Source organism: Ochotona princeps, chromosome 1 (genome assembly GCF_030435755.1).
Source record: "Ochotona princeps isolate mOchPri1 chromosome 1, mOchPri1.hap1, whole genome shotgun sequence".
NCBI classification, from domain to species: Eukaryota; Metazoa; Chordata; class Mammalia; order Lagomorpha; family Ochotonidae; genus Ochotona; species Ochotona princeps.
In genome coordinates, this window is record NC_080832.1 from 24,996,525 (window position 1) to 25,021,434 (window position 24,910).

General features: G+C 45.5%; 1 protein-coding gene across 6 annotated transcripts in view; it reads left to right on the forward strand.

The window, feature by feature from the left end:
- The first annotated feature begins 5,436 nt into the window (after positions 1 to 5,436).
- REPS1 (RALBP1 associated Eps domain containing 1) overlaps positions 5,437 to 24,910 on the forward strand; it is an 86,424-nt gene continuing 66,950 nt past the window's right edge. For 3 of the 6 annotated variants that reach the window (XM_004587271.3, XM_004587272.3, XM_004587273.3), the window contains exon 1: positions 5,439 to 5,870. In XM_004587271.3, coding sequence (XP_004587328.2) covers positions 5,718 to 5,870 — 153 coding nt within the window. In that variant the 5' untranslated portion in view covers positions 5,439 to 5,717. Of the gene's footprint in view, positions 5,871 to 24,910 lie in introns of all 6 variants that reach the window. The other 3 variants (XM_058670200.1, XM_004587274.3, XM_058670265.1) reach the window with 2 other exon arrangements.

The window sequence follows — 24,910 nt, forward strand, 5'->3', positions numbered from 1 at the left end:
AACCATTTGCTACCTATTGCTCTATTTGAAAGGCAAAGTTATAGAGACAGAAGAAGAAGAGGAGGAGGAGGATCTTTCTATGCTCTATTTCATATTCCATAATGGCCCAGCAGCCTGAGCTGGGGAGGCTGAAGCTGGGAGCCTGAAACTTCACTCTGGTCTCCCATGTGGTGCAGGTGCCCACATACTAAGAGCATCATTCACTGCTTTCCCAGGTGCATTTGCAGGGATCCAGATGGGGACTAGAAGCGGAGCTCATACGTGATACAGTGTCGCAAGCCTCTGCTTAACTACTATACTATAGCATTGGCCCTTGCCCGTGTGTTTAATGTATGTTCTTATTGTGGACCATGTGAATGACAAGGTCACTAACTGAAACTCTTTACAGTGGGTTTCCCCTCATTAATGTCTTTTAGGACAACCATTATGTTGGCTTAACTCAAATCTTATTTAACTTGTCTGCAAAAGACACTCCTAAGTGTATAAAGAGGCAAGCCATGCAGGGTGGAAAATACTTACAAATCACATATCTGTCAGAGGATTTGTATCAAGATTGAGGAAATAATTAAATTAAATTAAAATGCAACCATGAGAAAACAAACAATTCAAAATGAGAAAACATTTGAATAGATTTTCTTCACCAAAGGAGACATTCAGATGGTCCGCTCTGTACCAAGCAGGTAGAGAGGGGCTGCAGAGTGGGCACTTGTTCTGGTGTTCAAGCTGCCAGCTGGGAAGCCGGCATCCTGCATGCCCATGCCGACGTGCCTGGGCCAGGTACCTCACTCTGCCTCTTTACTTCAGCTGCTGCTCAAGCAGACCCTTGGCAGGGGTGGTGATCCCTCAAGTGCACGGGTTAAGTGCCTGGCTGCCAGCCTTAGCTACTCTGGGTGTTTTGAAGAGTACAGCGGCGGATGAGAATTCCCTGTGGATGCAAGCTCATGCTCCCCTGCTCTATGTCTTTTGTGTACTCTCTTTCCCTCAAATAAGTGAATACATGAAATTTAAGAGTGTTAAAAGATGCTCAATACCTTTTGTCAACAGGAAAATGCAAACATAAATCACAGTGAAATACCACTATATGTGGGCAAGAATGACATTCAGATCATTCATAACGTGGTAAAAAAAAAATTAAGATGGCGGCTGCACTGGGTCCAGCACAATGCCTCACCTGCTAATCCTCTCCCCTTCAAGCACCGGGGTCCCATATGGATGTTGGTTCATGTCCCGGCTGCTCTGCTTCCCATCCAGCTCCCTGCTTGTGGCCTGGGAAAGCAGCAGAGGATGGCCCAAAGCCTTGGGACCCTGCACCTGTGTGGGAAACTCAGAAGAAGCTTCTGATTCCTGGCTTTGGATCAGCTCAGCTCTGGCTGTTGAAGCCACTTGGGGAGTAAACCAGCACATGGAAGTTATTTCGTTCTTTCTCTCCTTTTCCCTATACATCTGCCTTTCCAAATAAATAAATACATAAATAAATAAACCTTAAAAAAGATTCTAACATGTCACTGGTGAAAATGAAAAATGCTATAGCCACTTTGAAAGACAGTTTCAGTTTCTCATAAAGTTAAACATACACTTACCACTGACCTCCTTTTACTCCTAGATATATTTTATTTTTAAGATTTATTTATTTTTATTACAAAGTCAGATATACAGAGAGGAGGAGAGACAGAAAGGAAGATCTTCTGACTGATGATTCACTCCCCAAGTGACTGCAATGGCCAGTCCTGTGCTGATCCAAAGCCAGGAGCCAGGAACTTCCTCCAGGTCTCCCATGCGGGTGCAGGGTCCCAAAGCATTGGGCCGTTCTCGACTGCTTTCCCAGGCCATAACCAGGGAGCTGGAAGAAAAGCGTGGCTGCCGGGATCCTGGCATATTCAAGGCAAGGAATTTAGCCGCTAGGCCACTGTGCCAGGCCCTCCTAGATATATTTTAAATCATCACCTCAAATTGGGAGCAATCCAAATGTCTTCCCACTGATGGTCTGATAAAATTCTGTAATTATCCACACAACTGGACAAAAACTGCAACAATCCATACAAAAGAATATAACTCAGTGATTTAAAAAAATCAACCATTGACAGTAACAGGGACACAGAAGAATCTTAAATGCATTATACTACGTACTACACGATTCCTCTTATCTGAGGTGTCAGAGAAGAACAGAAACAGTAAATGAATCTGTAACTGCCAGGGGCTGAGGGCAAGGGTGACGCTGAGTACCAAGGGGCACCATGGAGGCATCCTGGGGTCATGGCATGGCCATGCATCTTGACTTTGGCGATGGTTGCGTGAGCATATGCGTATGTCAAACTCCTAGAACTGGTTACCAGAACAGTGGGTTTCAATGTATGGAATATATTCTAAAAACTAAATGCGAGTTGCCAGTTCTTTAAGCACTGCTTGCGTACTTGCTGCTGGTAGTCATCAACTGTTTGATCTTACCTGAAAGCCAGAGGCTGTGACTCTGTAGCTGCATAATGTAGACCAGCTGTTTTGAAATAGCCTTCTCATGAAGTCACTGTTAAAAACGGGAATGTCTGAAAAGGTATAGGAAAGAAACTAGACTTGACCACCAAGGGTCCGTGTGCTATTGTATCTCTTTCCCTTTATACCTAGAAATATCAGTTGAAGTGACGGAAACAGAGAACAAGCTTACTCACTCGTGGAACCTTTACATCTTCTGCCACCCGTCCTCCGAGTGAGCTTCCAGACGGGGCTGTGAAGGCAGACTGCCCTTCCTGCAGACTCCGCCATCTTTCCGAGCTTCTGCTGCCACGGAAGAGCATGTGAGCCGTAACACAGACCTGGCGTTTCCCCGAAGTCAGCACAGCCATCTGCCAACCTGGAAACAGGGCAGTGGGCACGGGCAGCAGGGGCAGTAGGACCCATTTGGCTGCTGCTTAGTAAGTTTTTAGAAGAGACCTGACCTTCTTGTTTCTTTCACAAATCACCCCATTTACCTAGGCTGCTGACGGCTCAAATGGTGGTGCTTCTCTGTCGGTCTTCTAACGCTCTCTGTCCTCTGCAGTGGGCACGGCTACAAGGTGGAAGTGGTACCATGAGGGAACCACAGGGTTCAACCCCCACAGTTACTGTGGTTTTGCCACAGAAGGGAGCGAGTGCACTAGATGTGCTGGCCGACTTTCATTTCTCATCTCCATTATTTCAAGGCAACAGTACGGGCGGCAGAGGGAGGCGTGGGAGGTGATCTCACGATGATTCTGATCTCGGTGCCCTAAGCCCTGTCACTGTAATACAGCTCTGAGCCCAGGGTAGAATGTGTAGGGCTCATGACTGCTTCTCCGTAGCTTGGCCTTGGGTGTCAGTGAGAGGATTCCTGCTGTTGCACAACCTATCGCGTTAGGAAAGCCTGATGGGCAGTGTTCCTCCCAATGTCCTGTGACAGGGTACAGTCAGTTCACTGCCAGCCATCAGCAAGGCTGGCAGGAAGGACAAGGCATGAAGACTTGAGGGCGCCAGCAGAACACACTTAACTGACAAAAAGGTCCCTAAACTGTATGCTTCCTCAGGATAAGATGTTTTACCCTGACATAAGATGCTCGAAGCATAATTTTTAAATATGTAAACCACATATCGGGATGGAGAGAGACCCTGAAGGTTAGGGTTGGTCCGGTCTCAGTTTTGAATCTTAGATTCAGATACTTAATAACAACCCAAATGACAAATTATTTACCCCATTTTGGCTTCAGTTTCCTAGCCTGCTCTCCCCACCCCCACAAATACTCACAGGGTTGTGATTCTGTGTAATTAGTGCAACATTTCAGGACAGTGCCTCTGATGTGGTAAGCATTCAGAAATCATTATCTATTAAATATAGAAACAGATCTACTTTAATGGCAAGTAATGAAATTGTCACATAGAAAAAATAATTCACAGATGCGGACAGAACATGGCAGGAGTATTTTAGAGCAGCTGCTGAGGGAAGGCCTCTCCAAGGGTGATGTAACAGGGACCTACCTGCACATGGGGGAGCAAGGAGTATTCGCCATGCACAGGTGTGTGGGACGCGGCGGCAGGAAAGCACTTCAGGGCCTGGAACGGTAGCAGAGATGTGGAAATGAGCCAGTCGCAAGCCTGTTGTCCTGCTGGACAGAAACTCTGCCTCTGATCACTTCTGGCAGGTGCATGGGCCATCCTGCTGGGGCCCTGGGGAGTGCTCACCAATTGGGAGTTTGCACTTTAGCAGACAATTAAGATTATCTCTGTAAAATATTACACGTCAAGCTGGGACAGATTTTAAAAGCCCATAATCTTCTATCTTTTCTTTAAAAACAAAAAGATAGCACTATGTCCATAGCTGCCTATCTGTAGGCCTGGAGTGAAATGAACAAACATTTACACTAGCTGGCATCTGCAGTGGCTATCCATAGCATCAGGAAAGTTAAGATTTTTGTCTCCAGAGACGGTAGGGCAAGTTGGGCTGCCAAAGCGCTACGATCTTTGGATTGCCACTGCTCTTCGGGCATTATTGTACTTGAGCTGCTGTCCTGAAACTTTCTCCTGTCTTTTAAGTACGGGAAAGTTCACGGAAAAGGCATTATCACAACACAGCCGTGTGTGCATTAAAAAAAAAGTATCTTTGCATAAACTTTTAACCCGCTTCCTTGCAACCTTTTGCTGTGCCTTGTTTTACACACATGTTAAGATGGGCTCTCCAGAGAGGTTTCTGAACCCCTTACAAGACAGGTTAAGAGGAAAACAGCTCATCGCCTTGGTCGGTGTTCAGGTAAGAAACACCGACCAAGGCCTACAGAGGACACCTTGGCCCGGACGGCCTCGCACAAGAACTCGCCCCTCCATTTCCCAGGGAAACCTGTTTTGGAGTGTGTGTGTGTGGTTCCACCTCTGGGTTAGAGCCTGGGCACAAGGGGGGTGTCCACCGCCCTCTGGTCAGATACAAAAAGGTGCAAACTGATCCCGAAGTCATAACCTCAACAGCGCTCCCCGCTTGCCATGGAATATTTATGGCAGGCTTGGTGCTAGAAGCTTCCGGGGCCCAGGTGGCCCCTGGCGGGGTCGGCCCGCGCCCGGCTCCTGCCGCCAGGGGGCGCTGCGGCGCCCTCTCCCGGGAGCGGCCGAGCCGCCCGGTGGGTGTTGCTCTCTCCCTCTCGCGCTCTCTCCTCCCGGCCTCACATCCGGGTCTGGCGCGCGGCCGCCGCTGTCAGTGTCGGTGCGGGCCGGGGCGCAGTAAATGGCGGCGCAGGGAGGCGGAGCGGCGGCCACGCTGAGCCCCGAGCCCCTGAAACTTTAGACCCACCAGCCCCACAACTTTCCGGGAAGTGCTGCCGCTCCGAGGCGGTCGGGGTGGGTGGGGGGCGTGGACGGAAGGGGAAGCCGAGGCGGGAAGTCTCGGAGGGAGGGGTAGGGAGGGAAAAAGGAAGCGGCGGGGAGCCGGGGAGACTCGAACCCGCGGCGGGGGCGGAGACGGAGTCTGCCGGTGCCTCGCGCCGCCGCGGCCCCCGCCTCCTTCCCTGCAGCCGGGGCCCAGCCGGGCTGCCGTCCCCGCCGCTGCTCGCCCAGCTCCGGGCCCGGGGAGGCTCGAGCGCAGCCGGCGCGCGGGAGGCCGGGGCTCCGGGCGGCCTCGGGGGGCGCCGAGCAGGCCGGGCCACGCGCAGCCCCCGCCGGCCCGGGCTCGCGCGGCTGGGCCCCGGCTGTTGCATGCGGGGCGGGGCGGCCGCGAGCCGGAGGCGAAGATGGAAGGCTTAACGCTGAGCGATGCGGAGCAGAAATACTACTCGGATCTCTTCTCCTACTGCGACATCGAGAGCACCAAGAAGGTGGTGGTCAACGGGCGGGTGCTGGAGCTGTTCCGGGCCGCGCAGCTCCCCAACGACGTGGTCCTGCAGGTAACGCCGCGTCCCGGGGCCTCCGGCGGTGGGCAGCTTCCCTCGGGCTCCGGCGCCGCGAGCTGGGGGCCGCAGGTGCCCGAGCGGCTCCGGACGAGGGGGGAAGGGGTCGCTGCTAGAGGACGAAACTGCTGCGGAGGGGGGTGGAGGACTGAAAAGCCCCCGAGGGTCTGTTTTCAACCCTGGGAGAGCAACTTCAGGGCAAGGCTCCTGGGTAGCTGGTTAATGGGCTTGAATCGTAGGTCCTGGGGTGTGCTTAGTTCTTCGGGTCCTACAAGCTGCTAAAGTTACCCACATAGGCTCAAGGTTTTCATTCCTCAGTTCACCGAGAGGATCCGGTAGAGTTGAGATTTAAGCATTTAGGAATCGAAGAAGCAGAAGGGTGCTTTTTGTTTTTGACGGGGGAACTGGATTGTTAGGGAAATTAAGGAATTTGAGCTTATAACAGTTGGCACGTGGATACTAGATGATTTGTATTTATGGAGCATGTGGCTGATGGGAATTAGTGTTTTTTGATGCACATTTGTCAAATTTGGGGAACTTGTGGAAATGGGTTGGGAGAAGTTTGAAACACCTGGAAATCAGACTTGCCTGTTTGCCCCAATCTGTGGCCTTGGAGGAGCAAGTTTCTAACCTTGTCATTATCTCTATTGTAAACAGAAGGCTTCCTAGAAGTTCTTATCTAGTGTAAGCGGCCAGCATTGATGTTACTGAGTTTAATGATTCATATAGCCTCTGGTGCAAAACATACCAGGATTATATATATATATATGATTTTTTAAGCCTTCATCTTTCTGTTAATCCCAGTGGGGTCTCCAGGTCCCCAGAACTTAAAGCAAAATGCGTGGCTGTAAAGTGAGGCCTGGGTCTTCTGCTCTGCTCTGCTGCTGTTAACCAGCAGTGCGACTTGGGCTCCTGCACATTGCTTCTTCAGGCCGAGGTATTTCACCTGTAGACTAGGAGTTGAGTTCCAGCTAATAAGAAATTCCGTGACGTATGAAAATGTCTACAGATGGATCCGTGTTGTGGAAGTTACCTGCGCACACAAGCATACAAGCTATGGTCAAGTTGTTTTGAGTTCTCTCTGCATACCCTTGTTTGGTTTGTATTGCTTTTTTTTTTTTTTTTTTCTGAAACCTTGGGCAAAGAAGTTGGGTGTCTTCTATAGCAGTGAAGGACAAGGAGTCCCAATTGCCTGCTCTTGTTGGGAGACAAAGTGTAAACATGTCAGGTTCTGCTGGCCACATAATGTCCCTGTCTTTTTCTTTTTGCAATCCATTAAAAATGCGATACCATGCTTAGCCCAGAGACTGTCAAAAGAGTTTGCTGACTCTTGCTCAGGAGTGAAGATGGTGGTCCTGGGCTGTGGAGGAGGACTTGGAGAGAGAGGTCTGGCCAGAGCACAGTCCACGGTCTTCTAGTCCTCTGTGCAAACAGCAGAAGCTGCGCCACGTCGGGGTCGCATTAAGAGGGAGCCGCCTCGGTTCTGTTTGGGTTTTTGTCTTTGGAGTGAGACAGCTGACATACATAAACCTGCTTGTCACCTTCTGTACTGTTGAATGAAGATGATAGGCCCTACAGGATAGATTGAAACAATCTTTACCTTAAATGTTTAGTCCAATCCAAGTTGTTAGTATATTTCACTTGACTTGATTAATAACGAAAAGTAAGTTTGTGTTGCCTTCTTACATAGAGTGTCAATATTCAGACATCAGTTACAAATATGAAGTCAGCAGAAGCAGGATTGTTATAGTGACATATACAGGGCTTTTTTTTTTTTTTTTTTAAAGATTTGATTTATTTGAAAGGCAGAATCACAGAGAGGGAGAAACAGAGAAAGGTCCTTAGTCTGCTGGTTCACTCCCCAGACAGCTGCGTCAGCCCTGGCTAGGCCAGGCGAAGTAGGATGCCTGTCTCAGGCTGTAACTGGATCAGAAATGGGGCGGTCAGCACATACTGGCATCTGTTTAGAAAGCTGTGCTGCAGCCTCAGGTGAAGGTTTGACCTATTACAACACAATGCTGGCCACTGGGTTAAATGTTTCTAATTTAGAAATCTGAGCTTAGGGGCCTGACGCTGTGGCTCAATGAGCTTATCCACCTGCACACCGGCGCCCCGTGTGGGCACTAGTTTGTGTCCCAGCTTCTCCACTTTTCATCCAGCTCCCTGCTTGTGGCCTGGGAAAGCAGTGGAGGATGGTCCAAAGCCTTGGGACCCTGCACCCACGTGGGAGACCCGGTTCGGATAGGCACAGCTCCCTCCATTGTGGCCACTTGAGGAGTGAACCAGCGGGTGGAATTTTTTTCCTATAAAAACAAATCTTAAAAAACCTGGACTTGAAAATGTTTCAAAATGAAGCCACATGGGAGAATCCCACACCCTGAAGCAAAAACTTGTTAAAAATATTTTATACAATTACCTTGAAGATATTAAATATGGGTATATTTTAACATAGATGGATTTGTGTTTAGGCTTGAGTCTCATCTCCAAGCTATTATGTGTATGTAAATACTCGAAAATCCAGAAAACTCTGGACTCCAGAGTTTTGGAGTTCTGGACTCCAGAACACCACCGGGCCCAAGCATATTCCAAAAGGAGATGTGCAACCTGCCCTAAGTAGCAGGCTGGATTCTCTGGAAGGCAACTTACTTAAAAATTGGCCTCGGGCATGGAAATACGAGAAAGAAGGGGAATTTGGACTTAATTCCCGTAAGGGAATTTGGGATGGTCTGAACACAGTCCTCCATTGATTTCTAAGCGGGAAGCATTTGGGGCAACTCACAAACAATGCTGTTTTCTCCTTGGCCTGGGGGAGGCATGGCAGGGCAGTAGGAGAATAAGAAATCCTGAGAGGTTTTGTTAATTCTGGGACGAGTCACGCCTGACAGCAGGTGGAGAGTGAGCACTCACAGCAGGGGACAGCGGTGCGGGAGCACAGGGAGGCGTGCTCGGGAAAGGCGGCTTGAGAGATGGACTAGAAACTGGGGAGGAAGGAGAGAGAGGCACAGACATGGAAAGCAGGAGCCTTTCAAGGATGAGAGGCTTTGCTAAGTTTACAGTGTGTTTGGGGCTAGCAAAGTAGGAAAAAGCCATCTAAGGCTAGACTGAAACATAGACTGAAGGTTACACATCTGGACAGGGAGTGGAAACCCCTTGAACTTTCTGGACTTTGAGTGTCAGCGGCTAAGTCAGGAAGCTCTTGCAGCGATCTGGAGTGGGCAGGCGAAGGAGGGTGAGGGCAGCAGAACAGCGATGAAGGGGCTGGCGTGTGGCTGAGGGGCAGCTGCAGTCGCCCTGGGAAGTGCCTTATGCAGTAATGTTTAGTTGAAGCTGGATTGTTCAGGCTTTGAGGAGGGCCTTGAACTAGCTGTGAAGGCGGAAGGGAGTAGTAGATTTAGGAGACATGACTCATGAAAGCAGTGCTTCAAGCGGCCTTTGTCAGTGCTGTCGGAGGTGGGGGGAAGAAGCCGGAGACCTGGTTCGGGGTTGTTTGTGTGTTGCAGTGAGGAACTGGGCCAGTGGTATTCAAACATGGGGTGTGGGATGAGGAGAACCTTGGGTAGGGGATTTTGGACCCTTGGGAGATTTGGCAATGTCTAAAGACAATTCTGGTTGTCATGAAGAGTAGGGGAAGGGAGAAGTTGTGCGGGCATCTAGTGGGTAGAGGTCAGGGTGTAGGTGAACTTCCTCTAGGGCATGTGGCAGGCCCCTGAACAAGAGCACAGAGCTCCGGGGTCTGTCAGGCCAAGCTTGAGCAATCCTCACCAGCTCTTTGGTGAAAGTAGAGGGCCAGAAAATGAGGCTAGAGAGAAAGCAGAGATTAGGGAGATGAACTGCTGATTGGCCCAGGTGTCCCTGTGACTTGGATGGGAGACAGTGGAGCACACTGTCAATTAGAAAAAGAACAGGAAACAGACCTGAGCTTTTAAAAGAAGATTTTTTTTTTTTTTGAAAAGCAGAGCTAGAGTCAGATCTTCCATTTGTGTTTCACTCTCCAGATGGCTACGATGGCCAGGATGGGGGCCCAGCTCAGGCCAGGATCTGCTTCCAAGTCTCCCATGTTGGAGTTAGGGGCCCAGGTACTTGGTTCATCTTCCACTGCTTTCCCAGGCCATTAGCAGGGAGCTAGATTGGAACTGGAGCAGCCAGGATTTGAACATGCACCTGGGTGCCAGCATTGGACCTGGTGGCTTTACTTGCTGGCCGCCAAGCTCGCCCCAGGAGCCTGATGTCTTTAAGGAGATAATGTGCGTTCTGTGAACATCTCCTGGAGGCAGGTGGAAACAGGTGGAGGTTTGTCCACAGTGCTGTGAATTGCTGGTATTTGGGGTTTCTTCCTCCCTCTTGCTCAGTTGAGTGTCCTGGGACATCCATGAGCATGCACATCCACAGCAGGGCCTTGGTGCATGGATGAGTTCTCAGCATTTGTTAATGAAAGTCGGGAGAGTGAGGGCTGACTCATCTGGAGAACAAAGAACAGAGGGCTGGGGCCTGAAGGAGGAAGAAGCTGGCATTTATTGAGTGCCTATTATGTTTTACCAAGCAAATCATTTTCATGCAAGAGCTCATTGGAGCCTTGGGTATTACTCTAGTTTATGAACTAGGAACTTGATGGGCAGTGAAGTTAAATAACAAGCTTATAATTAGTGCATGTCTTGCTTATATTCCTTCCCCAGGCCCAGCCCTTTGTGTTGGTTACTGTCCACGTGGTTGGGGCGCAAGGTCAGCAGAAAGTTCAGTTAGATTTTGGTTTGCCCATTGCTCTTGGGAAGAGTGAGGAGTTCGGATAATTTGATTTTGAATCGTATGTGCACTTTTCTCCTTTTCATTATAAAAAACAGTTTAATGTATGAGGAGGTCTGCAACCCAGGCCCTTTGTAGAGATTGTTGTGGGTGGTGTCCTAGGTACGCACAGTCGCAATTACAGCTCACCACAACTGTTGAACATCGTAAGATAAATTATACTTGCTTTGGAAGCAGAGTCAAAATTACCTTGGGTTTAAGGGCTTGCTTTTGAAGGCAGTGTGTCAGCATACAAAGGGAGGAGTTAACACTTTGTAAAATTATGCTTCATGCCATGTAGTTTGGGAATGGGGGAAGTAAAATATGGTTTCTTGGGATTTAATCATGAGGAGTTTTGCCATCTGCTGAGCAAGAAATTGTCCGGTGTTATGGCTTAAAAATCAACTTTTGGGTTAGCAGTTTTTTAAAAGTTGGGGAAGTTACATGATTTACCACACTGATCACTATATTTTCTTAGCTTTCACTTTTAAACCTCTGTTTTGGGGAATATCTTAAGACTTGTACTGAGTTTGAATGCCAACTAGCTTGAAAAAAGGTGCTAGTACTAGCTGTTCTTTCATTGAAGTTTGTAACAAGTGTGCCTTGTTAATGAAGCTGAAAATCTTTAGATCATTTGTTTAGAACAGCGTTTATCTTTGAGTAACATACATAACTTCACTGGGGGGAAAGCTACAAGGACACAGACTTTTTTCTCCTGAGACTTTTTCAATGACTAGGTCTGTTAGTTGGTAGGTTTACAAATAGGAATCAGAGCCTCTCTTAGGCACCGAAAGTTACAAACTTAGAAATGAAATGATTATTTTACTGTGGTGTTTTTCATTTGTAATTTCTGAATAAATGAAATGGTTATAAGAGATTATAAATAGCTTAGCTTAATTGATTATTTCTACACACAGTTGAAAAACATATGTTCTTTGAGCCTGGCCCAATGGCTCAATTGGTTAAGTCCTCATCTTGCAAGCATCAGCATCCCATATGGGCACTGGTTCTAATCCCAGCTGCTCCACTTCCCCTCCAGGTCCCTGCCTGTGGCCTTGGAAGGCAGTAGAGGAAGGCCCAAAGCCTTGGGAACCTGCACCCATATGGGAGACCAGGAGGAAGCTCCTGGATCCTGAATTCGGGCTTCAAATCGGCTCAGCTCAGGCTGTTGGCAGTTATTTGGGGAATAACTCAACTGATAGATCTTTCTGTCTTTCCTTCTCTGTAAATCTGCCTTTCCAATTAAAGTAAATAGTTTTAAAAAACAAAACCAAAACCCATACACTCTGTGAAAGAAGTTGTTGCAGTGTCATGCACTAGTTTCTTGACCTTCCAATTTCAGATCATGCTAGTTTTGTTCCTTCCTCCCCCCTCTCCTTTCCGTCTTGACACTAGCTCAGAGTTGGAGGATCCCAGGAGCTCCTGGTGAACTTTGGAAGAAGCTGGTATAAGGAACCCCAGGCTCGGCAGCAAGATGTAGTTGTGGTTGGAGCTAGCATGGTGACTAGGGGCAGATCACTAGATGTCTTTGCTGCAGAAGAAGCAGCCAGGGTGGATTTGAGTGATTCAGACTCAATGGGAGTATCATTGAGTAGGGTAGCCACCTGTCTGGCCACACCTCTAAGAAAGTAGCACACTGGCTTGTGATTCATTTGCTCCCCTATTTGGATCCAGGGATTTGAAGAGGAGAAATTGATCAAAGGGTGTTCAGTGGGTGGTGCCTGATATCTTGAAGGTGTCCAGTCAGTGAGGAGCTTAAGTGTGCTCAGACTTGGCTTGCTTAAGGTTCCCTTCATTTGTGTTGGGTTTTCTATAGTCTTTCCTTTAAGAAGAGCATCTTTGTTCCTTTCTCCTCTTTAATGTACGTGTAGGAAACTTGAGGGACTACTAAGTTGTATACATGAAAGGACTTAGGCTTTTTAAAAATAAAAACATCTCTTTCCATTGAATTTCAAGAATTGATTCTATGTTGAATTTTTTTTTTTTTTTAGTGTGTAGCTGCTGACTTTTTTTCTTTTTTTATTATTTTGCATTATGTGACACAGTTTCATAGGCTCTGGGATTCCCCAAATCCCTCCCTGTGCCCTCCCCCCCATGGTGGATTCCTCCACCTTGTTGTAGTATTACAGATCAAATTAAGTCCATATTCTTTCTTTGCAAACATATACCAAGCATAGAGTCCAGCTTCTTATTGTCCAGATAAATTCAACAGTTTCTTGGGGAGACCATCTCTGGTCTAAAGGTAGAGCTGGCAGAATATCATTCCGATCAATTGAAAGCCCCAGCACAACATCAACAATTTACAACATTATGGAATTAATTGACATGGTATTGAATAATCAATATGTTAAACCATGTAAGTTCTTAACCACCTCCTGTGACTACTTCATTGACATTTCATCTTTTGTTTATACTCTGTTGAGTTAAGGTTTATCTTGATGAGTTTATGTCTTGGGTAGTTGATTTTTTTTTTTTTTTGAGACTGTGGTACACACCCAGGATATATATTTTGAAATAAGATTGTGCATGTGTTCTGAGGTTGCCAGCCTTCCCCAGTCTACCTCATCTCTACACTGAGAAATTTTTAAAGAAGAGCACAGCAGGGGCCAGTGCTGTAATGTAGCAGCTGAAGTTGCCACCTGTGACCCTGGCATCCCATTTGAGCACTGGTTTGAGTCCTGGCTTTTCTATTTCCTGTGATTAGGGGAGTGAACCAGCGGGTGGAGGATCTCTGTTGCTCTATGAAGAATCTTTCCCTGTCTCACTGTCTGTAGTTCTGCCTTTCAAATGAATAAAATCTTTTAAAAAATGAATGCAGAATGTTAAGAGAACTTTTGAGAAAAAAACATACCAGCTTCTGAAATGTTGAACATCCTTGCATACCTTTAAAAAAATATTTTTGAGAGGAGGCCAGCATGGTGGCGTAACAAGCTGATCTTCTGCCTTCGATACCAGCACCCTATACGGGCACTGGTTCATGTCCGAGTGTTCTGCTTCCAGTTCAGCTCTCTACTGTACGCAACATAGGAGACCTGGAACAAGGTCCTGGTTCCTGGCTTCGAATCAATTCAGATCTGGCTGTTGTGGCCATTTGGGGAGTGAACCACTGCCTTCCTCTCTATGTAGGATCTGCCTTTCAAATAAATAAGTAGTTAAATAAGAGAGTGCACAGGAGAGTTCTCATCAACTGGCTGTCTGGCTAAATGCTCCCAGCCTCTGGGACTGGGGGGGAACATGCCTGAAGGCATGAGTGGGTCTCCTGTGGGGATTGTGGGGATGGCAGGAGCCCTGTTGCTGGCACCATCATTGCCTGCTTACCAGAAAGCTGAATTCTGGGACTACACACAGGTACTGAGCCAGAGCACTCTGATCCACAATATAGGTTTCTTAACTACTAAGCCAAACACCTGCCCCTTATATCTTTTTAAAGTCAATTTGACACATATTCAGTGAGAATTTCTTTGGCTACTTTTTATATTCACGGGTTAGAAGGGAACTTCAGAAAGTTCATGGACTGTGTCATGCATTTTATCAAAGAAACTGTGGATTTCAATTATTTTGCACCAAAATAAGCATCTGTTGATCTCATTTTGAAGTATTCCTATCTATGTTGTGATGAACGATCACTTGTTTTCCTGTCTTCATAGATTACATTGTGCTAATGTTAAAGGAGCGGGAGGAAGGGTGTGCAGCAGCAGAGAGAGCAGTTGAGCGAGGAGGCAGTGGGGACTTACTTGGGCGGAAGGGAGGGCCTCTCGGACTGTGTGGATGGGGCTGGGTAGGGAGAATGAGATGTTGCACATGTAAGTGAAGGGCCTGGAGCTGTAACGAGCTTAATGTGTTTATGGAAGTGAAAAGCTAGGGCGTAATGGACACAGGAGAGTGAGGCAGAAATAGAAAACCTTGAGGCCTTGTATACAGTGTATATTGTGGATTTCAATGGAAAAACACCGAGTTTGCATTGAGGGGAGCAGCAGTGTCTGATATTTTTATGGATTGCTCTGACTACTGCGTAAGCAGAGGGGATACTGGAGCAAGTGGAAACTGGTTGGCTGAGACTGTAGAGAGGTCCAGACTGACTGCAGTGGCCTAGCTTAGCTAGGTAGTGGTAGAATGGAGAGTAGACATATTTGAGATCTTCTAGGTGGTAGAAATTGGAAGGCATGTTAGTGGATTGGATGGTAACTTGCAGAAGAAAGAGCCCAGGGAAGTTGCCGCTGTTGGATGTTGTTTGTTTTTGGTGGAATGGTGTTAGTGAATTCAGGACCTCCCTTTTTTCGGTCTTTTGGTATCAGAAGCCTTTGAGGGTTTCAAGCAGGCCTCCACTAGGGAGGATTTACAAACCTGAGAACTTCTCTTTGGCTTAGAGATTTCAGTTTGAAGATGATCAGTGTATTTTGGTACTGACAACGGATGAAATCAGTAAAGAAGACTGAAGAGGAAAGAAGGTGTGACTAGAACTGCAGTGCTGCTGAATTCTGCGGTCATTTCTAAGTGGGCAAACTGGTGAGTCTCTGGGTGGGAGGCTGAGCAGGTTGCAGGGAGACGGGAAGGTTAAGCATGTCAGGGACCGGTTTATGTATTTCAGGGAAAGTCCGCTGTGCTGAGGCTGTGAGGTGGCGAAGATGTGAGCAGAAATACGGCGTTTAGATTTAGTGGCCTAGAAGTTATTGGTAGTTTACATAAGCCTGTTTTATGGACTGATAAAAATGAATACCAGATTTTAATGGCTTGAGGAATAACTGATAAAGGAACTGGAAATAGGATGTGTCATAGATTTTTAAAGAAGTTTGCCTTTGAAAGGGAGTACATATGGGGTAGAAACCAACAGTATATGAGATGATGTTGGTTTTTTGAATGTAAGGAATACTGTAGCTTGATTTTGATTGGTAGGCTTGGTAAGGCTGGAAGCACCCTGGAGGAAGCAAAGAATGGTCAAGATCTAGCCTGCCAGTGAGAGCCTTTGACAGGAAAAAGGCTGTTTCCCCCATTTCTACCAGCTGGGAGGAAAGAACATTGACTGGGACAGAGGCAAGTAGGCATGAATATTTAGTTTGTTGGGAACTGAGTAGAATGCTCCGTCATAATAACTTTTTTTCTTCTGTAAATTAGAACGAGATTAATAGTGTTGTGGTAATAGAATGTGGTAGTACAAAAAAGATGTATTCATAATAGTATCTGAAACATGTACAAATAATTTTAACAAAAGAAGCACCAAGATTTTGTACTATAAAACATTACTCAGAGAAATCAAGGAAGATTTAAATGAAAGAAAAGATGGTTCATAGATAGGAAGATTGAGTGTTGTTAAGATGGTAATTCTTTGCAAATTCATTGATAGGCTTAACAAAAATCTGTCATAATCCCAATATGATTTTTCTGTAGAAATTGTAAAATTTTTAAGGAAACCGAAGGACCTAGACTAGCCAAAACAATTTGCAAAAAAGAACAAAGTAGGCGATTTGCCCTATTGATTTTTAATTTTTTTTTAATTTTGAAAAAAAAATTATTGGAAAGGCAGAACTACAGAGGGGACAGAGAGAAAAGTATTTCCCATCCTCTGGTTCGTTCCCCAAATGGCCTCAGTGGCCAGAGCTCAGCTGATCTGAAGCCAAGAGCCAGGAGTCTCCTCTGGTCTCTCACCTGGGTATAGAGGCCCAAGGACTAGGACCATCTTCTGTTGCTTCCCTAGGCCATGAGCAGGGAGCTGGATATGAAGTGGAGCAACCAGGACTTGAACCAGCATCCATATGACGAATGCCAGCATTACGGGTGAGGCCTAGCTGGCTATGCCACTGCACTGGTCCCACAAATTTTTTTTTTCTGTAAAATTGATTTATTTATTTGAAAGATAGAGTTGCAGAGAGATGGAGAGAGGTCTTCTGTCCTCTGATTCACTCCTCAAGTGGCTGTAATGGCTGGGACTTGGCCAGAATAAAACCTATAGCTGGGAGCTGCTTCTGGGTCTCACACATGGGGGTCCAAGGGCCCAAGCAGTTGTAGAAAGCAGTAGCTCTAAAGAATGTAGCCAGGAGAAGTAAACCTACATGTGCAAGCAATGAATTGTGTATAAGAGTTCCTTTTACAAATTATTCACAAGAGCGAAAAATCAGAAGACGATCCAAGTGTCTATGCAGTGATGATTGAATAAATAAGATACAGCCTATCTATAGAAAGGACATTTACAGGTAGATGCTGTAGCACAGAGGAACGTATAAAGATGCTAAGTGACAGTAGACATACTGACTGGTAGGATTTTTATGAAATGTTTTCAGAAAAGGCAGATCATGGAATAAAACAGACCGTGGTTGCCTGAGGCCAGGGCGAGAGAAATAGTCGCAGGAAAACATTTGGGATCCTGAGAAAGTAAAATTAGGCTATTGTGATGGTGTGCAAGCATCCTAAAACTCAGAAAAATGTACACTTACAACCAGTGAATTTTTTTTTTTTAAAGATTTATTCATTTTATTACAGCCAGATATACACAGAGGAGGAGAGACAGAGAGGAAGATCTTCCATCTGATGATTCACTCCCCAAGTGAGCCGCAACGGGCCGATGCACGCCGATCCGAAGCAGGGAACCTGGAACCTCTTCCGGGTCTCCCACACGGGTGCAGGGTCCCAAAGCCTTGGGCCGTCCTCGACTGCTTTCCCAGGCCACAAGCAGGGAGCTGGATGGGAAGTGGAGCTGCGGGGATTAGAACCGGCGCCCATATGGGATCCCGGGGCTTTCAAGGCGAGGACTTTAGCCACTAGGCCATGCCACCGGGCCCCAACCAGTGAATTTTATAGTGCATGAGTTATAACTCAAGCAATGAATTTTTTTAAAAGGATTTATTTATTTTTATTACAAAGTCAGATATACAGAGAGGAGGAGAGATAGAAAGGAAGATCTTCTGTCTGATGATTCACTCCCCAAGTGAGCGCAGTGGCCAGTGCTGTGCACGTCCGGAGCCAGGAGCCAGGAACTTCTTCCAGGTCTCCCACACAGGTGCAGGATCCCAAAGCATTGGGCTATCCTGGACTGCTTTCCCAGGCCACAAGCAGGGAGCTGGATGGGAAGTGGAGCTGTCGGGGTTGGAACTGGTGTCCATATGGGATCCTGGGCACGTTCAAGGTGAGGACTTTAGCCGCTAGGCCACAGTGCCGGGCCCAAGAAATGAACTTTTTTTAAAAAAAAATTTATTTATTTATTTTTATCACAAAGTCAGATTTACAGAGAGGAGGAGAGACAGAGGAAGCTCTCCCGTCGTATGATTCACTACCCAATTGGCCACAAGGCCTGGTGCTGAGCCAATCCAAAGCCAGGAGCCAGGAGCTTCTTTTGGGTCTCCCACATGGGTGCAGGGTTCCAATGCATTGGGCTGTCCTCGACAGCTTTCCCAGGCCACAAGCAGGGAGCTGGATGAAAAGTGGGGCTGCCAGCATTATAACTGGAACATGTTATGGGATCCTGGCTTGTTCAAGGTAACGGCTTCAGCCATTAGGCTACAACACTGGGCCCCACATGTAATTTTAATTATAAAACCTCAACATAGTTTTTTGTAGTCTGGCATTTGGTAGGTGGCTAGAGTTTGGAAAGGTGATGCACCTGACGGCTCTGAGTATAGAGGAGACTGCCCACAGAGGACCCACTGTACTGCGGTAGATTTCTGTGACATATAAGAATGAAATCACCCTGGCTGACACTCACTGCTTCTGTGAAGGCTTTATATGTGTTTATTTACTTTATGCTATATGTGTAAAGTTGACTGACAATGATGTGTTTGGTGTCCTGGTTTTGTATACCTCTAGCCTGGATATCTTAATTTTGTGAGAAATTACAGAAATATGATGCTTCCAAATAATCTGAGTTTGAAAGAGTTGGGCCCAACAAGTAATAATTTCGAAGAGAAAAATAATTTCAAAATAAGTGACTATTTTGAGTTACTTTCTTCCATTGATATAATTACTGTCAATACCATGGCTGTTTCTGAGCTAAAATCTTCTAATATTAATTAGAAGGACTAATTTGATGTGTTTGTATTTTTAAAAATGCCCTATTCAGTCTTGTTTTGCACAAAGAGCTAGATTTTGGGCTCAGTCCTCTCTATTGGTATGCCTTCTTGGATAAAAAGTGGCTTTGTAAAGTCCTAATCCAAGAGTGATCATTGCTTCCTTTTGCCCACAGGTTTTATGAAATGCTAGATGTGGAGGAGTTAAAAGATACTGTCTGGGGTGCCCACCTCGCTTGTCAGAGTCATTCCCATTCTTGTGGTTCCCTTTCCCTTTCTAGCTTCCTGCTAATGCACAACTGGGAGACAAGAGGTAATACCCCTAGTCCTTGGATTCTGCCTCTAGGTGGGGGAGTCGGAGTCCCAGTTCTCAGCTGTTGAACTTTGAGGGAGAGTGAACTTACAGATGGAAGATCTCTGTCTATTTTTTCAAACAAATAAATGACTAAACTTACAACAGGAAACATTTATATCCTTTGACATCTATATCCTAGATTATCTAGAAACTAGTAGTGTTAAACTTGTTTCTCTTGGTGTTTCATTTGTTACTAGAAGGATCAGAGGTTTGACCAATAGAGTGTTTACTTACATGTCATTTATGTCATTAATAGTTCATTTAGAAGAATGCATGTTTTTCTTCTAGAGCATTTCATTATTTTCCAGAGAACAGTGTTTAATTATGACTCTTGTAATTTTCTGCATCAGTAAGCTTTGAGGTTAATCAAAATAGCGAAAGACTTTGGAATGTGACAGTTCTAGATTGGAATCTCAGCTCAGTGGTTGTTAACTTCTTACCCCGAGGGAGAGACTGCATTTCATCTGTAGACTGAGGATGATACCAATCCTAAAATTTTCTTTCTTTTTGAATTTTTACTTTATTTTTAAAGCTTTACTTATTTTTAGTGGAAAGGCAGATGTACAGGGAGAAGGAGAGACAGAGAGAAAGGTCTTCTGTCCACTGGTGCACTCTAAGTGGCTGTTATGGCAGGAGCTGAGCTGACCTGAAGCAGCAGCCAGGAGGCCCCCTCTTTCCCGCCCTAGGTCTCCCTTGCAGGTACAGGGTCCCAAGCTATCCTCCACTGCTTTCAGGCTACAAGCAGGGAGCTGGATGGGAAGTAGAGCAGCTAAGATGTGAACCTGTGCCCATATGAGATCCCGGTATGTACAGGGCGAGCATTTAGCCACTGACCCATCACATTGGGCACCAATCCTGAGATTTTTATAACACCAAACCGAAGTAACATGTACACATCTAGCATTGTTCCTGATTATTGGAAGGTGGTCAAATGTATGGAAGTTCTGTTCTCCATGGGAAAAACCTCTGAGTTGTAGGATTTTGACTGTGATAATAGCAAAAAGTATCCTTTCTACAAACCTAGCTTTAGGCTGTGTGTGTGTTTGCATGAACTTAATGTCATAAACTTTAGATCCCACCAGTAATGCCTTTTGACTTAATTTGACAATTCTCCTGAAGGTTACCACTAAAAAGACCCAAATTGAAGGGTGATTCTGAGGTTTTGAGGCTTTGTAGAGAAATGAAGAAGCAAAGAGGCGGGACTGGTTCTGTAGGGTGCTAGTGAGCTGGATTTGGGGGGTGTTGAGTGACCTTCACATCAGCCCACCTGGACAGCAGGGCTGGGAGGGCATGTGAAAGCTTAGGAGGCTGTAGAGGCTTGGCAGACTTTGTCGGGGCGGGGGGGTGGGTGGGTAGGGGCCAGAATGAAGCCATTCACCAAAAATGAGGGCTTCAATTGTAACATCATATTTCAAGCATCCTGTCAGAGTTCACAAGAAATTGTATTTTGGCATAGATAATTTAGGTTTGTATTCTTGCTATGACCCCAGAACTTTTCTGAGAAATTGTAAGGTATGGTAGATGTGGAAATAGAGTGATTGTCTCTTTACCTGAAATTAGTCCAGCCTCCCAAGAGGTGAATCTTGGGTGTTAAACATGACTGGCACCGTACGTGTTAGACCCAAAGAACATTGACACATTTCATGCCTGATGTGTGAAGTATTTCCACGTGTCTAGTAAACCCATGGGCACCTGAGAGTTGCATCTTCTGGCTGAAGGGTGAGTGTTGGAGCTATGACGTTGAGTCTCTTCCTTGACGTCAACATCTCACTGCATCTTTGTGATTCCCATTTTATAGGGGCTTTCATTTAACCCTTAGAGTACAGTTGCCAGGTGTTGTTCCTTGTCTTGTTAATGAGAAGATGCAGCCAAGAGCTAGAAGGTTTGTGGACAGATTCCTGGGGGTTAGTATCTGTAGCATTGCTTTTATTCAGGGGTGATTGTTTAACTTTCCATTCTTCTTGTAATCAGAATTTTTCTATTTAATACTCTATAATTGTGTCCTGCATTCACTGAACAAGCACTGTTAAGCATATCCTGTGCCCCTGGGGCACCAGTTACGCAGACATGAGTAGAGGAGACAGGGTTTCTGCCTTCTGGAAAGCCTGATGTTTTCTGTTGGTGCCAAGGATCTAGGAAGGGTCACTGTGCCTGTCCATAACTATATTCCTGGCTTGTGAATAGTAGTGAATATGGAGTGTTGAATGAGTGGACATGGATTTATTTCCTTTTGTTCCAGAAATGTTTGCTTGCACTAACCTTATTACGTATTGCCTGTAAATCCAAATAGCAGTAATAATTAATGCTGTTGTAGTGCCTGCTGTTTGCCCAGCATTGTTCATAGCTCTTTATGTGTATTCATTCATTTCATTCTCTAGTAAGTGATGTGGGTACAGTTTATTATCCATGTTTTTAAAATGATATAGAAAGGAGAAGTAATTTCTCTAAGAGTTAAGATAATAAGTAAGTGATCAGGCTGGGATGTAAGTTTATCTTCTCTTAGCCATTCTCTGTTTCCTAAATATTTTGTGATTAATACTTACTTCCATCTTCCATTTCTGAATCATGTCTCTGCCTTCTATGTGTCTTTAAAATTATCTGCGGGGGAGGGGTTGACATGGTGGTGTAACAGCCTAGGCACCTCCTTGCGGAACTGACATCCAGTATGGGTGCCAGTTCAAGTCTTGGATGCTCCACTGCTAATCCAGCTCGCTGTTATTACCTAAGAAAGTAGCAGAGGTTGACTTAAGTCCTTGGGCCTCTGCACCCACATGGGAAACCCAGAGAAAGTTCTAGTTTTGAACAGCATCAGCCGTTGGAGCCATTCAGAATGAACCAGTAGATGGAAGGTCTCTTTTTCTCTGTCTCTCCTTCTCTCTCTGTAACTCTGACTTTCCAATAAAAATAACAGAAACTTTCAAGAAACTTTCTTCCTTAAAATCACCTGACACAAACCATATTGAGGGCTCCCATCTGGATAGGGTAGCATTGTTAGCATCTGCTTGTGCCTTCCTGAAGTGCTGAGTTCTGTTAGTATCTAACGCTGGTAACATACCCTCCTGTCAAAGTACTGACCAGGCCTGACCCTGCTTAGCTTCCGAGATCAGACGAGATTGGACGCGTTCAAGGTGGTATGGCTGTTGACAGACGCTGGTAATATGTCCTTGCCACTTGATCTTGCTACAGCTTGTCTTGGAACATTTGGAGATAAATGGTAAAATTGGCTTTTGTTTAGATGCTGATTTGTTTCAGTAGTTTGCTAAGAAAAGTAATTTTATTTAAAGGGATAATGTTTACAACTAACGTTAATTAAAATGTAAAGACAACTGCATTTTAATGAATTGTAAAAACAAATACTTTCACTAATATAAAATTAATCAAGGTCTCCTTTAGCACATCTGGGTAAAAATTATTTCTTTCACTTTTGTGAAGGGCTGCTCATCTCCACAGAGGATAAAAATTTGGGAGAGAGGGCCCAGCACGATGGCATGTTGGGTAAAGTCTGCCCCGCATGTGCCAGGATCCCATGTGGGCGCCAGTTTGTGTCTCGGCTGCTCCACTTCCCATCCAGCTCCCTGCTTGTGGCTTGGGAAAACAGTAAAGGATGGCCCACAGCCTTGGAACTCTGCACCTGCTTGGGAGACTGAAAGAAGCTCCTGGCTCCAGACTGGCTCAGCTCTGGCCTTTGCGACCACTTGGGGAATAAACCAGTGGATGGAAGATCTTTGTCTCTGTAAATCTGACTTGACCATAAAACCAAATAAATCTTTAAAAAAACAAGTGGGAGAGAGTCCCATGGTATTTTTAGCATCTAGGTGACAGTCTGCCATAGAAATGAATGAGGCAGGGTGGATTTGTTGAATGGTAGAAGTGAGGGAGCAAGAGTCCTAGGCCACTGCCCTAGGCATCAGAGGGAGATAGGCCCAGAGAAGCAGGAAGTGGAGGTGAAGGAAAGTCGGATTGAAAAAGTTTGTGTATTCCTGATTTCAAAATGTTGTCTAACTTAAACTTTTGACCAGTTTTCACTGAATTTTTCTTGTATAATCGCTACATTGCTTTTCAAAGTTGGAAGGAACTTGGTGGTGACAGGGAGAGCATGGCAGAACTGGGCAGTCAGGCCTTCTCAGCCCTAAACACTGCTCAGCCTCGCATCTCAGCTTGGCGTTCCTGCCGGGCAGATCTGTTTTCTGTTTCTCTTACAGCCTGTCTGTTGTTTATCGGTTCCTATTATGTTTCTACCCTTATTTACAGTATTCTCTCCTTGCATCCATGCTTACTCCCCTTTTTTCAGAAAACAGGCTTTGGAAATCCTGATCTGAAAATTACCACTCGCTCTTGGGACTTTCTTTGCCTCTTGCCCAACCTTTTGTGTCTGTTTTGCCCTGCATTGCTGTTGCTTATTTATACCGTTGCTTCGCTGTAGCTCTGGTATATTTATATCCCAACAATATTGTAAACAGATTGTGAGTAAAATTCATGACCTTGTGATGCTTGGAACAACAAGAGCACATGGTAGATGTTCAGAAAACAGTTTTGCTGTGCTGTTTGCTATGTGTTATCTATCGCTCTCTGCTTGTGCTTGGGATGGTGAGTTACGACAATTCTGGCTGCTTACCCAGGGAAGGTAAATGTGGGGGTGATGAAGTTGACCTCTGTGGATGCTCGTGACCTGATGCTGTGCAGGATCTCTGAACCCGGTCAGCATCCTGTGAGAACCGGAACGGACCACACACAGTTCTCTGGGTTCGGACTTGCTGCTTTGCTGATGGGCATTGCCAGTTCCCCTCCTCCTCACTTTCACGTGCTTTTTTCCCGTGCTCCTTTTCGTCTGGCAGAGGGAGGGTAAGAAGTATTTTTGTTTTGTTCTTTATTTTATTTTTAAAGGAAAGGAGAACCTCAAAATTTGTTGACAACCAAAAATAAACACTAATAGACATCTGGATATCTTGATAAGGTAGCATATACTTTCTTTTACTAGCTGTAGTTAAGCACAAGTTCTGTACAGAGTTCCAGTGCACCTGGCAGCCAGTGCAGGACCACAAATCGATTTAGAGGTGTAGGTGCACTGTCAGTGGGTGTCACCCAGGGACCGCACATTCTGCAGCACAGGTCACCGAGACCTGGCCACATCAAGCTTACACATTGTGCTGACTCTATGTTTTGTGCAAATCTCACAGAAGCAGGAGAAACTGCACTCATTACACCTTTGAAATCGGACAGCCTACGGTGGTCTCTGCCTGCGTTCAGCAAGATGCTGATTTAATGGACCAGTGTTTATGTTTGGTTTTCCATGTACTGTCCAGTTTTGAACTCCCAGAGATACAACTTTTACTTCCCTAAAATTATGTTTCTCTCTTAGACTTGGTTCTGGAATGAATACAAATTTAGTGTTTCTTACTTCTGCCTAGCAAATGGCAAAAACAGAACTGTCATAGTTACTAATTGCATTGTATCATGGTTACTTTCCACAGTGTTCCTTTTTGCTTCTGGTACTATTCATTTGACCCTGCACAAACATCAGCCTTCCTATTTCTTCCTTCTGCTACTGTGAAATAACAAATGACCCACGTTTCTTCTCTGCTACCCATGCCGTATTTACTCTCCTTAAGCACTAGTAAATGTAAGTTTTGTATTCCTATTTTTTTTTTAACAAGGAATCTCTTAAGTTTCACTTTTATCTACTCACCAAATCCAGAGACTTCTTGAGTCTTATTCTTACCATCTTTCTTGCCTTTGATATTGTGTTGTTCTTTGTGTCTTCCAGGCTTTTGTGTAGTCAGTTAATTTTAACTCCTCTTATGTCCATCCCGTGAAGTTCTTTAGATGTTTTCCTTTTTTTTTTAAAGGCCTCTGCTAGTCATTCCTGTCTTTTATCTCATCTCATTGCTACATTGCAACAGCTTCCTAAA